General features: G+C 32.3%; 1 protein-coding gene and 1 pseudogene across 2 annotated transcripts; one reads left to right on the forward strand and one right to left on the reverse strand.

Annotated features, from left to right (window-relative positions):
* The first annotated feature begins 291 nt into the window (after nucleotides 1-291).
* On the forward strand, nucleotides 292-11,515 carry LOC103488097 (polyprenol reductase 2). 2 transcript variants are annotated; one of them, XM_051080599.1, is made up of 8 exons: nucleotides 345-500; nucleotides 6,329-6,507; nucleotides 8,049-8,273; nucleotides 9,271-9,620; nucleotides 10,348-10,582; nucleotides 10,802-10,900; nucleotides 11,008-11,079; nucleotides 11,188-11,515. In XM_051080599.1, the coding sequence occupies exons 3-8, from the start codon at nucleotides 8,118-8,120 to the stop codon at nucleotides 11,290-11,292; spliced, it is 1,017 nt and encodes a 338-aa protein (XP_050936556.1). In that variant the 5' UTR covers nucleotides 345-500; nucleotides 6,329-6,507; nucleotides 8,049-8,117; the 3' UTR covers nucleotides 11,293-11,515. The 2 variants fall into 2 exon arrangements, with proteins under 2 accessions (XP_008444886.2, XP_050936556.1); XM_008446664.3 differs by lacking the exon at nucleotides 6,329-6,507 and having other exon boundaries at nucleotides 292-500.
* On the reverse strand, nucleotides 3,078-4,708 carry LOC107990708 (polyprenol reductase 2-like; annotated as a pseudogene).
* Nucleotides 11,516-13,665: the final 2,150 nt, after the last annotated feature.

Below are 13,665 nucleotides of genomic sequence, written 5' to 3' on the forward strand. Positions count from 1 at the left end.
AACTAATTAAGATATTAAATATAGATATTTCATTAATGTAGAAAAGATTTGATGCAATCTTCTTTGTAGAAATAGTTTTAAATATAGCAATTCAAAATAATTAAGTATATAACAATATTTTAAAAAATTTATAAATATAACAAAAGATATATCAAAATCTATATACAGTAAAAGTCTATTAACAATAAATTTTTCTGTATTTATAATTTTTTAAAAAATATCGCTCAAAATTGATAATCACCTTTTCAGATATCGTACAGAATGACCTTTTTTGGGCCCAAAATACTATTGAGCTTAGTTAGATGGCCCAATATTGTCTTCCACCTTTTCGTTTTCGATCCGATATGTACCGTTTCTTCTTCCGCACTTCACAAATCTTCGTTCTTGAGCGGCTGTTCTCCCGCGAATCTCATCCCGTTGCAGTTCCGTTCGTAATTTTGCATCGTCAGCCATTGTAGCTACGGCAATATCGGCCACGAACACATAGCCGTTGGTATTAGGTTTGTTTTTCTTTCATTTCTCATTTACTGTATTGTTTTATAATCTTATTTGATTTCTAGGGCTACAAGCTTAGGGTACTTTATTCATTAATTTTCCGTAGTTCATGTTGACGTATAATCTTCAGCATTGGAATAAATCTTAATTTTCTGTATGCAATCTCGTTTGTGTCATTTCTTGATGCATTGTGTTGCTTCTGCGTCTTTCTTTCGGGTCCGTGAACGGGTAAATGGGGGAAGTGGTTTATAAGCCAAGCCTGGGAATTGTGTTTGTTTGCTTGTATATGAATGTTGTTTAGAATAATCTCTCCACGAGTATGAAATTGCGTTAAAAGTGACGTCCGATGACCACGTCTGTAGTTATTATTGGGGTTAGGGATGGTAAATTGTTTTTGTTAGCTTTGTTTTATTATGTTAGAAAAATATTTATCAGTTATGTCATTGTAGTTTCTATCGTTCGTTGTCTTTGGATTTGTGATGTAAATCAGAACTGGAATTTTATTTCAAATGATGAACTGTTGAATGACTGCAAAAACCAGATATAAAAGACGTAAACAACAAGAAGTCAAGGATGTTGTACAGAATTAGTAAGAAAGCCACAAGAAAACATGTAAGGCTGAAGTTACACCAAATGCCCTCATCTTCAAAAGAACTCGTTCCAGAGTGATCAAACCAGCTAGCTAAAACTCATCAGGGGCATGATATTCTATTTATTTAGCAACAATGCCACATTAAAAGTAGAGGAAAATTTGTACTGGGAAGGGAGGTCAATATTGTAAGCATTTAAACCAATCTTCTTTAGTATTGGAAAAGGTCCAATTTTCTTAGGCAACAACTTCAAATTCTGTCCTTTTTGAACTGATTATCTCCTTCATCCCAAATTGTTTTCTTGTGTTGGTCCCTCTGTTTTCTCTTGCATTTGTTTCTCCATTCTAGAAGTAAAAGTACTGGCATCAATAATATAGTATAGAGACTGTAGTTTCACCTCTCTCTATATTTATACTTACACATATATATCTTCCCTCATTTTGTTAACACAATGAGCTATAAGCTGGTCTTCCGTCTGAGCTATATTGGTTCTTGTACGTAACCAGTTGAAATCCTTCATGTAATCTTGAATGCACCGATTTTCTTGGTTGCATTGTTGGTGCTGATCATAAAGTTGTACATAATCAGTGGGAAGAAATTGATCGTCTATAAGCTTCAACATTTTTGGCCATATTCATATTGGTCCCTTTCCATTCGTCTTTCTGTTGGAAGTAGATGTTTCTACCAATTCAGGCCTCTCTAATGGAGGTCTAAACGCCTGGTTGAAGTTTCTTGAAGGTTTTCGAATATCCCAATGAACTTCTTGAACTCTTCTTGGTGCTGGAATTCATTGAACTTGCTGGGGTCGGTAAACCTCGCCTCTCATCATTTCTTCTTGACAAAGGCTTTTTGTAATTATACCAAATAAAGCATTTTACCTAGCTGGCCCCCTTTCTTTAGGGGTTTTGTGCAGCTTGGTTTCTTGTATGGCTTGTACTCATTTTCCCTCAATGAAACAGTTGTTTCTATAAAAAGAGAACTGAGTTGGACACAACTTGTTAGACCTCCTGAACTGGTAACAACTAAACTTACTGCCAAAAACTAACTAAAATAAACAACTTACACCAACATAAGCATTTAAATGAACAATAATGTTAACCATGGATAAAACACTTCAGCTACGAGAAACCAGTGCACTTGTAAATGAAGATCCCTTGTGTGCGGAAAAACAATGTTGGTCTTCAAATTGGTTAAAATCATCTGTATCTTCAAATCTGAAAATTTTCAAACACATTTGATCCTTTGATAGTAGTGTGGGCTGTTTTTAATTATTTTTAAACAAAAATTGGAAAAACTGCTCTCATGTATGGTGGTTACAAGTATACCCTTAAATTTATTATGACGGTAGAAATTAGACCCCTCAGGCCTCATTTGGTTTTTGGTTTTTTTTTTTTTCAATTTTTAGAAGTTAAGCATCTTGATTCTCACTTTTATTTGTTGGCTTCCAAGCTTTCTTTGACTACATTTTAGAAATGTTTTAAAAATCAAGGTAAAAATTGAAAAGAAAAGGCTTTAACTTTTTTTTTTTAAAATTGGCAATACTTGAAATGATTCATGTGTAAGAATATGAGAGGAAATATGTTTAATTTTTAAAAATGGTTTCTTGCATGTCCGACAAAATAAGTTTAAAAAATTAGGTCCATAGTCCAAACTTATTTAATTTTGTATAAATGGAAAAAAAAGATCTCTAATTCATGGGATACACCTTGGCAAGATAGTGTGGAGAAGACACGACTTAGAACCAATCACCATGAGGAATTCTATATTCTTCAGATTGTTCTCTACGTACCCGCAATGAGCCCTAAATAAATTAAACTTATGTATCAGTCATGTGAATCTAGGATTCGATTTGAAATTTGTTTTGAACACATTCGAGAATTAAAAGTTTTGTTATTCCAAGTCCAAAACACTTTTGTATTGTTGACGAATTTGTTGATTAGGAAGGATAAGAGAGGATAGTGAACTATCAAGGTCTAAAGTTAAGATCTGAAATAAAAAAATTTTGATTGAAGATATTTACTGTACCAGAATCTGATGGCAACAATGCTGATGAATCCAACCCCAAAAGAATAAAGCTGCACCAATCCACTGACACCAACCTAAATTTGATAAAGGAATCACAGCATCCAACGGGCTAATTTCAACATCAGGCATATGCTTTCTTCCTTGAACAATAAACTGAGCTAGCCCACTTGCGGCAAAGTGGCAAAGTGATACACTTCTGGAATACAATTGCTACAAAGTGATAGAGGAGCTGCTGTATAGAAACTAATCAAAAATAATAGAGATCAACATAACAAGCCTCTAGACGTCAGGATTGAACTACAACAAAGAACAATGAACCACCAAAATAGCAATCTATTAGAACACTAAGGTAGTGTCTATTCTTTATTGATATCTCAAAGGAAAATTACAATATATGAAAGCAAAAGTAGTTCCCAACAATGAACTACAATAACAGTCCTTCCCTAACAATGAAATACTTCTAATCCAAAACACAGAAAAGAAGAAAAAAAAAACGTAATAACAAAATAGCAAGAACAAAGAAACCTGATCCTTCTGCTTCTCCTATCTCTTAAGGAATAAGAGAGCCCTTTCCTTCACCAAAATCTTCATACCCCTCTCTTCTCTTCCCAACATCCTATTTATAACCATCTAACTGCCAACATAACCAATTACCTTTATACCCCTGACTTATACTAATCTAGGTATCTAACACAATCATCCATGAAAAAACTAGAGCCTAAAAGAATGAATCATACTACATCCTTACATATGAAAAACGAAATAATATACATTAATCTAAAAAATGCAAATTCAAATTGACCCAGAAAGTATTTTCCATCCTGAGAAGCAAATAGTCTTGATTCTAGCACTTAAGTCTTTCAACAACGTAGTAAAACAAGGTCGAAAGTACAAAGAAACTAGCTATATTAAAACCAGTGAATATATATTGCAACAAACCAACTAAAGAAAGCTTCAAAGTGGTACTTACAACAAGCCAGTTAAATATCCAAAGATGTGCATCCGAGCCGAGGGACTATAGTTGAAAACGTATATTGTTTCATAAAGACGTCTCAAAACTTGAACTTCCATTAATAAAATCAGAAAAACCGCTTTCCAGACCAAGAATCCATGTTCCCTCCAAGATGAATGAGATTTTTGCCATGCAAACAAACTTGAACCTCCGGTCAACTGGTTGGCAGGAAAAATGGTTATGAGATTTTCGGGCTTGATACATATGCATAAATCTAAGTTCTTCCTAGCAACAAGGTTGTTCAGATAACAACCAACACATAAAAGTGGCAGAAAAATTTTTGAGGTACAGTGAATTTCTGAAATTAAAAAATATAGGTAAATAGGAGCATAGAATCTATGTCAGATACTCACAAACAAACATCTAACACGATATAGTGGTTTAAAACCTTATCAAATATTTGGTATACCCTCCTCCCACATCCTATCTAGTTGACCTACTATCTTGTCCCACTTCAATATCAGTACCAACACTGATTGAATCAAAATCCAATGTTAAATGAGATAATGAAAACTTTGTAAAGTGAGACTAAGACTAAGTATTAAATGTAGGGCCTAGTCATTATACAGATTGGAATTGCTCCCATAGTGTTTTTTGGTAGGGTCACCGGAGGAAAAGAACACTAGATATTTGGTTAAATTACAAATTTGGTCCTTAATGATTTTGACTTCTAAGAAATTTAGAATTTAATCTAACTATGGTTTTAAATGTCAATACAATAAAACTTCACAAAAAAGCCCCCTATAGTTCGATACTGACTATTTATGAGAACTTTATCAAACCATAAGAACTAAATTATAACTATAAATGAGGGATTAAATTCTAATTTCTATCTTTCTTCAAACGGTATGGACCAAATTTTCAATTTTACCTGCATACGTTTATACCCTTTAATAGATTTCATGCCTACCTACATGTTTTTTCTATACCTCGTTGCATTTACTCATTCTTTTCTTAACTTGAAAAGTTCTATATATATATGAAGGAGAAAAAAATCCCACATATGTTAAAATTTTCAATTCTTTTCCACAGATTAAAACTAAAAGTGATTATTGAAGAAAAAAAGGCAAAATACATAGAATCACCTCATCCGATACCCATAATACAAATCCTAATTCAAAAGCTTTACAATACTCTTCACTGCCATTCAATTTTCTCAACCACCAAACATATATTCAAACCATAAAGGCTCATGGGATAAATATATTCAAGGAAATCGAAATTTGAGAATTCAACCACTTATTTGAGAAGACGATTGCAAGATCTTCCCTCTCTTCGCAAACCCCAACAGAATTCCACGAAACCAATTAAGTCTAGAGAAGGGTAAGAAGGCTACAATTATAAGCAAAATTCCTGCAACCCAAGCAGCTTAGAGAAGCCAAACAATTCTCAGCTCCATTTTGCTAAAAGAATAGGTCTAATTAACTTGATTTTCGCAGTATTTTGGAGGAATGAACCGATCGTTCGTTTGAAATGAAAAGAAAAGCGAATAGAATTAGATTGGGGCAGGAGAAAGACGAATTAGGGGAAGTTTAACAGGATAAAAGAAAGTATGAATCGTCATTTTGAAAGATTCTAGGTGTGATCGAGAGAATTTCTTAGGGAAATGCAAATAGAGATGCTAAGAACGTCGCCAGTTCCATGTTTCGGCGGTTTCCACCGTCATGTTGACTGATGTTTACGGTGTAATAAAAATAATTAGATAATCCTAAAAATAAAAATAAAAAAGACATAATTATATTTTCGAGAGATAATTGTATAGGAAAAAAATAAAAAGCTAAAAATGGATTTTTCCAATTTTGCCATTTTGCTTAGTGACATTTAAGTATCTTTGTTTTTTCTTATTCTTTTTTGCCTTTCATTGTGATAGTTTTTCTTTTTCTTCACTTTTCTTTGTTGTTGCTACAAAGGTGGTTATCAACCATGTTTTCATCAAAGAGGTCATGGGCTAAACATCAAATAATGAAAGAGCTTGTCAAAGTGTGGGTTTTGAACTTTTGTTTTAGAGGGATCACTCTATGTTTTTGTAGGTTGGATTTATGGCTTCTTTTTTTCGAAAGTGTCAAGAAAGAAAGTGAGAGTAAGAGACTCAATTTTGCAAGTGGGATGTTTTGTTAGCATAATTTTCTCTCAAAATAGAAAACGAATTAAATTTTAAAAAGGACGTGTTTCATTTTGATCTTTCAAACAATGTTATTAATTCTAGGTGTTATGGGTAACTTTGAACTTCTGAAGAAGTCAAATGTAAAGGTAAGACGAGAAAAGTTGTCTCATCCCAAATAGACCTGAGACAAACATAAAAAAGACTCATGAGAGATGTTAACGAAGAGTGAGCAAAGCAATTGGGTTGCTACACCCAATTGGGGTGCCTTCTTAGAAATTGAGGTGAGAACCAACTCGTCCATTTTATTTTTTATTGATGTCAAAAAAAGAGAGCGCAACACAATGGTCTATCTTGCCCTTAAAGCTCAAGGCTTAGGCCACGTTTTCCCCCCTTCTTTATAACTTGTTCTTATAGGTTCTATTACTTAAAAGATAAAAAAATCTAAATCTTTTTCTTAAAACGGGAAGGAAACCTTAAGTTTAGTCCTACTATATATAGATATAGTAAACGACAGTACCATAGTTTTAGGTCATGTGAGTTGAACTTCTCTAAATTTCTTGCTTCGACCTATGCATTGTGAATGAACCAAAGCCTCGAAGAGTAAAAGTGTTTGTAGAATTCATATAAGATGGGGTTCTGCAAGCTAAATTTGCATGCTTCGTGATATGAACACAATGGTGTGCATGGATAAACTAGATCGTCCACCACTTCGGTGGGACTTCGATCTTTGCAAGTTGCAAAGAAGGTGGAGAAACAATATGTCAATAATCTGAAAATCAATATTGTGAATAAGGACTTATCTAAGTTTCCTTGTTGGACTAGTAGTTACTTTATGATCCAATTGATTGGGAAAAATTTATTACATCAACCTTACAAATATTATAAATCGTGAGTGGTGTGATTTGTCTAAGTTTAGTGGCTTGGTTGAGGAGACTGTCCAATTGTTTAAGGTTGCTCAAATTGTATATTTTGCCTAATGTTTGAGATCAACCAATAGAATGAGCCATCGTCTTATGACGACAACGTTGAGAAGATTTCGAGTTAGTTTTGAAAACTCTCTTCTTCTTTTTCTAAAGAAGATGATGTAGATTCATGCTTTTGCTCCTTTTGTGCTACTTGTGAAGAGACCTGTATATCTTACTTGTTTAGCTTTCTATATGTTTTTTAATCTCCTAAAAATACTTATTTATTAATTTAAGTTATTTCTTTAATTTTCACTTCTATAATTTTTCATAACAAAATCTATGTGATCCAAACATTTTCTTAAAATTAAAATATAATATTTTCATTCTCAATTTTGTTTTAGAGGGATCACTCTATGTTTTTGTAGGTTAGATTTATGGCTTCTTTTTTTCGAAAGTGTCAAGAAAGAAAGTGAGAGTAAGAGACTCAATTTTGCAAGTGGGATGTTTTGTTAGCATAATTTTCTCTCAAAATAGAAAAAGAATTAAATTTTAAAAAGGACATGTTTCATTTTGATCTTTCAAACAATGTTATTAATTCTAGGTGTTACGAGTAACATTTTTGGCTTTTTATTTTTTTCCCTATACAATTATCCCACCAAAATATAAATGTCTTTTTTATTTTTATTTTTATGATTATCTAATTATTTTTATTACATTGTAAACGGAAACCGCCGAAAAACCTGTGGAACCGGCGGCGTTCTTAGCATCTCTACTTGCATTTTCCCAAGAAATTTCCTCAATCACACCTAGAATCTTTCAAAATGACGATTCATACTTCCTTTTATCTTGTTAAACTTCCCCTAACTCGTCTTTCTCCTGCCCCAATCTAATTCTATTCGCTTTTACTTTCATTTCAGACGAACGATCGGTTCATTCCTCCAAAATATTGCGAAAATCAAGTTTATTAGACCTATTCTTTTAGCGAAATGGAGCTGGGAATTGTTTGGCTTCTCAGAGCTGCTTGGGTTGCGGGAATTTTGCCTATAATTGTAGCCTTCTTACCCTTCTCTAAATTGAATTGGTTTCGTGGAATTCTGTTGAGGTTTGCGAAGAGAGGGAAGATTTTGCAATCGTCTTCTCAAGTAAGTGGTTGAATTCTCAAGTTCCGATTTCCATGAATATATTTATCCCCTGAGCCTTTATGGTTTGAATATCTGTTTGGTGGTTGAGAAAATTGAATGGCAGTGAAGAGTATCTAAAGCTTTTGAATTAGGATTTGTATTATGGGTATTGGATGAGTGATTCTATGTATTTGGCCTTTTTCTTCAATAATCATTTCAGTTGGGAGAGAATTGAAAATTTTAACATATGTGGGATTTTTTCTCCTTCATATATATAGAACTTTTCAAGTTAAGAAAAGAATGAGTGAATGCAACTGAGGTGGCATGAAATCTATTAAAGGGTATAAACGTATGTTGGTAAAATTGAAAATTTGGTCCATACCGTTTGAAGAAAGTTAGAAATTAGAATTCAATCCCTCGTTTGTAGCTATAATTTAGTTTTTATGGTTTGATAAAGTTCTCATAAATGGTCGGTATCGAACTATAGGGGGATTTTTTGTGAAGTTTTATTGTATTGACATTTAAAACCATAGTTAGATTAAATTCTAAATTTCTTGGAAGTCAAAATCATTAAGGACCAAATTTGTAATTTAACAATAGATAAACCCTACCAAAAAACACTATGGGAGCAATTCCAATCTGTATAATGACTAGACCCTACATTTAATACTTAGTCTTAGTCTCACTTTACAAAGTTTTCACTATCTCATTTAACATTGGATTTTGATTCAATCTAGTGTTGGTACTGATATTGAAGTGGGACAAGATAGTAGGTCAACTAGATAGGGTATACCAAATATTTGATAAGGTTTTAAACCACTATATCGTGTTAGATGTTTGTTTGTGAGTATCTGACATAGACTTATTTGAACCAAAATCGAAAGTACCATGACACTAGTGAATTTTCTTGAAGTTTTAGAGTATAACTAACACAACCATCTAAACTTAGGAATTAAATATGTAATTTAATGTTTCCTGTAATTCTATGCTCTTATTTACCTATATTTTTTAATTTCAGAAATTCACTGTACCTCAAAAATTCTTCTGCCACTTTTATGTGTTGGCTGTTATTTGGACAACCTTGTTGTTAGGAACAACTTGGATTTATGCATATGTATCAACCCCGGAAATCTCAGAACCATTTAACTTTCCTGCCATTACCAGCCAGTTGACTGGAAGTTCAAGTTTGTTTCCATGGCAAAAATCTCATTCATCTTGGAGGGAACATGGATTCCTGGTCTGGAAAGCGGTTTTTCTGATTTTATTAATGGAAGTTCAAGTTTTGAGACGTCTTTATGAAACAATATACGTTTTCAACTATAGTCCCTCGGCTCGGATGCACATCTTTGGATATTTAACTGGCTTGTTGTAAGTACCACTTTGAAGCTTTCTTTAGTTGGTTTGTTGCAATATATATTCACTGGTTTTAATATAGCTAGTTTCTTTGTACTTTCGACCTTGTTTTACTACGTTGTTGAAAGACTTAAGTGCTAGAATCAAGACTATTTGCTTCTCAGGATGGAAAATACTTTCTGGGTCAATTTGAATTTGCATTTTTTAGATTAATGTATATTATTTCGTTTTTCATATGTAAGGATGTAGTATGATTCATTCTTTTAGGCTCTAGTTTTTTCATGGATGATTGTGTTAGATACCTAGATTAGTATAAGTCAGGGGTATAAAGGTAATTGGTTATGTTGGCAGTTAGATGGTTATAAATAGGATGTTGGGAAGAGAAGAGAGGGGTATGAAGATTTTGGTGAAGGAAAGGGCTCTCTTATTCCTTGAGAGATAGGAGAAGCAGAAGGATCAGGTTTCTTTGTTCTTGCTATTTTGTTATTACGTTTTTTTTTTCTTCTTTTCTGTGTTTTGGATTAGAAGTATTTCATTGTTAGGGAAGGACTGTTATTGTAGTTCATTGTTGGGAACTACTTTTGCTTTCATATATTGTAATTTTCCTTTGAGATATCAATAAAGAATAGACACTACCTTAGTGTTCTAATAGATTGCTATTTTGGTGGTTCATTGTTCTTTGTTGTAGTTCAATCCTGACGTCTAGAGGCTTGTTATGTTGATCTCTATTATTTTTGATTAGTTTCTATACAGCAGCTCCTCTATCACTTTGTAGCAATTGTATTCTAGAAGTGTATCACTTTGCCGCAAGTGGACTAGCTCAGTTTATTGTTCAAGGAAGAAGGCATATGCCTGATGTTGAAATTAGCCCGTTGGATGCTGTGATTCCTTTATCAAATTTAGGTTGGTGTCAGTGGATTGGTGCAGCTTTATTCTTTTGGGGTTGGATTCATCAGCATCGTTGCCATCAGATTCTGGTACAGTAAATATCTTCAATCAAAATTTTTTTATTTCAGATCTTAACTTTAGACCTTGATAGTTCACTATCCTCTCTTATCCTTCCTAATCAACAAATTCGTCAACAATACAAAAGTGTTTTGGACTTGGAATAACAGAACTTTTAATTCTCGAATGTGTTCAAAACAAATTTCAAATCGAATCCTAGATTCACATGATAGTGAGTTTAATTTGTTTAGGGCTCACTGCGGGTACGTAGAGAACAATCTGAAGAATATAGAATTCCTCATGGTGATTGGTTCGAAGTCGTGTCTTCTCCACACTATCTTGCCGAGATTGTATGTTTCTCCCTTATGAACTTGCAATGAACCAACTGCAGGTTTTCTTATCAGTAACCCTTACCCATTCCTGATGGCTTTGCCTCTCTTCCTTTTTCCTTTGAAAGGTTATATATGGTGGACTTGTGGTTGCGAGTGGAGGAAAAGATTTGACAATCTGGTTACTTTTTGGATTTGTGGTAAGTTTTTATTTATTAAGAAAATTAAATTACATTTTCGAACTCCATATCCAAATTTTGGAACTAAAGATGGAGAAAGGAGAATAATCTTCTGTTGGGTCCTTGCAGGTGGTAAATTTGGCCTTTGTAGCAGCAGAAACCCATAGGTGGTATTTTCGTAAATTTGATAATTATCCAAGAAATCGATTTGCTATTATACCATATATATATTGAGCTATGTGATATTTTCAGGAACCCTTGCCCAAGTACTTTGTGTGTGATTGTAATTAGGTTGCTTTTGTTGAATTCTATAAGGTAATGACATTGAATGATGCTGTATAGAGTTTATGCATTACACTGGAGTTGACAGCCCTCATATTTGGTAGGCCTGAAAGCTCTTTCAGTTATTAATAAGTTTCTCATGGAAACAGAAGAAATTGATAATTAGGTTCTCTAACCTGTTTGGATCTTTAAGTGTAAAATTGAGAAAATAATGGGTTGGTTTTGAAAAATGGTAGCTCAACTGGTCATGTTATGAACATTGGTTAGAGGTTCAAATCCTTTGTCTTCATCCTCAGTATTACTTTTGGTTGATAAAATCAACTATGAGTCTACCTGTCTCATCCCTATCTGCCACATGTTGCACAGGCAATTTTGTGATTGATTTTGAAAATTTTTTATTCACATTTATCGTATTTGAAATGACTCTAAAACATACTTCAAATAATAAAAAACCAATCTAAAGTTTGATTTTTTATTTTTAAATATGATTTTCTTATCCAACAAAATTGATTTGATTTGAATGATTAAAACTGTTTTTTTTTTAATGATTTTGAGCATGACAAAAATTGTTTCTACAACTTTAAAATTACTTTCAAACACGATATTGAAAGGTGACTCTTGTTCAAACTGATCTAAAACAGTAAAAACTACTGTACCAACTGTTCATTTGATTGACTTTATAAAACCTGTAGAAATAGTACGTTGTGTTGGTATTTAAATCTCGTCTTTTTTTTTTTTATTTTAATTACATGTTTATCAAGTTGTTACCTTTTTATAAACAACGAGTATCAAGTAGCAAGTAACCATAATTAAAAACAGAAATGGAAAATAAATATTGAAAGGTAAGGAGAAATAAAACTTATGTTTAAAAAAATGTTTTCATTATTTAGGTCTAGTTTGTAAAGGTTTATTTTTATCTTTTAGTTTTTAAAAGAAAAATTGTAGTGGATGATAATTTGAGTTTATGGATTTGTAAGTTTTACACTTTTTATTTTGCAAATATGATAGAAAATATATTCGACTTAAGTGATACATTCGATATATACTTGATATATTTGATATACACATGATGTGCGTGCACACGTATATATATAAATGTTGAAAACGACAAAATATTAATGTAAATATGTCTAATGACATTTGGGTAAATAAAACAATTTGATATTTTTCTAAGTTGATTTTTATCAACTTTAGAGTAAAAAATTATTACCCTCCTTAGGAGAGGTTTGAAGTAAGAAGTGAGTTATTATAATTCAAGTTTGTTATAGTTGGATTATAATAGTTTTTGTTTTGAGGGTAAATTATTTTAGTTCGAGGTATAATAGTATGTGTTTTTGATTTATATTTCTACAATGAACATGTATATTACTTTTCCTAATCATTTAACAAAAAATTCAAAATCTTTTATCATAAATAAAAATATTTAGTATTTCTAATGTGCATCAAGTATATCAAATGTATGTCTGATGTGTATCACAGTGGATATTAATAGTGAATCGAGTGTAATTAGTAATGTATCAAGGTGTATCCCATGAATAAGAGATCTTTTTTCTAATTATACAAAATTAAATAAGTTTGGACTATGGACCTAATCTTTTAAACTTATTTTGTCGGATATACAAGAAACCATTTTTAAAAATTAAACATATTTCCTCTCATATTCTTACACATGAATCATTTCAAGTACCAGAGTTGAAATCTTAACCAATTTTTTTTTTTAAAAAAAGTTAAAGCCTTTTCTTTTCAATTTTTACCTTGATTTTTAAAACATTTCTAAAATGTAGTCAAAAGAAGCTTGGAAGCCAACAAATAAAAGTGAGAATCAAGATGCTTTAACTTTTAAAAATTAAAAAAAAAAAAAACCAAAAACCAAATGAGGCCTCGGGGGTCTAATTTCTATGGTTATAATAAATTTAAGGGTATACTTGCAACCACCATACATGAGAGATTTCTCCGATTTTTGTTTAAAAAGAATTAGAAACAGCCCACACTGCTATCAAAGCCATCAAATGTGTTTGAAAATTTTGAGATTTGAAGATATAGATGATTTTAACCAATTTGAAGACCAACATTGTTTTTCCAACACAAGGGATCTTCATTTACAGAAATGAACACAAGCAAAAAAGACAAACCAATTAGCTGCATCAAACACCAGAATCCTTGCATTGTTTTTCCCACTGAAAAATCTCTCCCACATTACTCAATTTTTAGAAATGAACAATGACAAGATAGACACAACTGTTGAGAAAAGAAAAAGAGAGAAAAACTAAATTACTTACTCGTTATCTACTTTCTAAAAATGCCTTTTTAAAAATATATACCCAA

This window comes from Cucumis melo, chromosome 12 (assembly GCF_025177605.1).
Source record: "Cucumis melo cultivar AY chromosome 12, USDA_Cmelo_AY_1.0, whole genome shotgun sequence".
NCBI lineage: Eukaryota > Viridiplantae > Streptophyta > Magnoliopsida > Cucurbitales > Cucurbitaceae > Cucumis > Cucumis melo.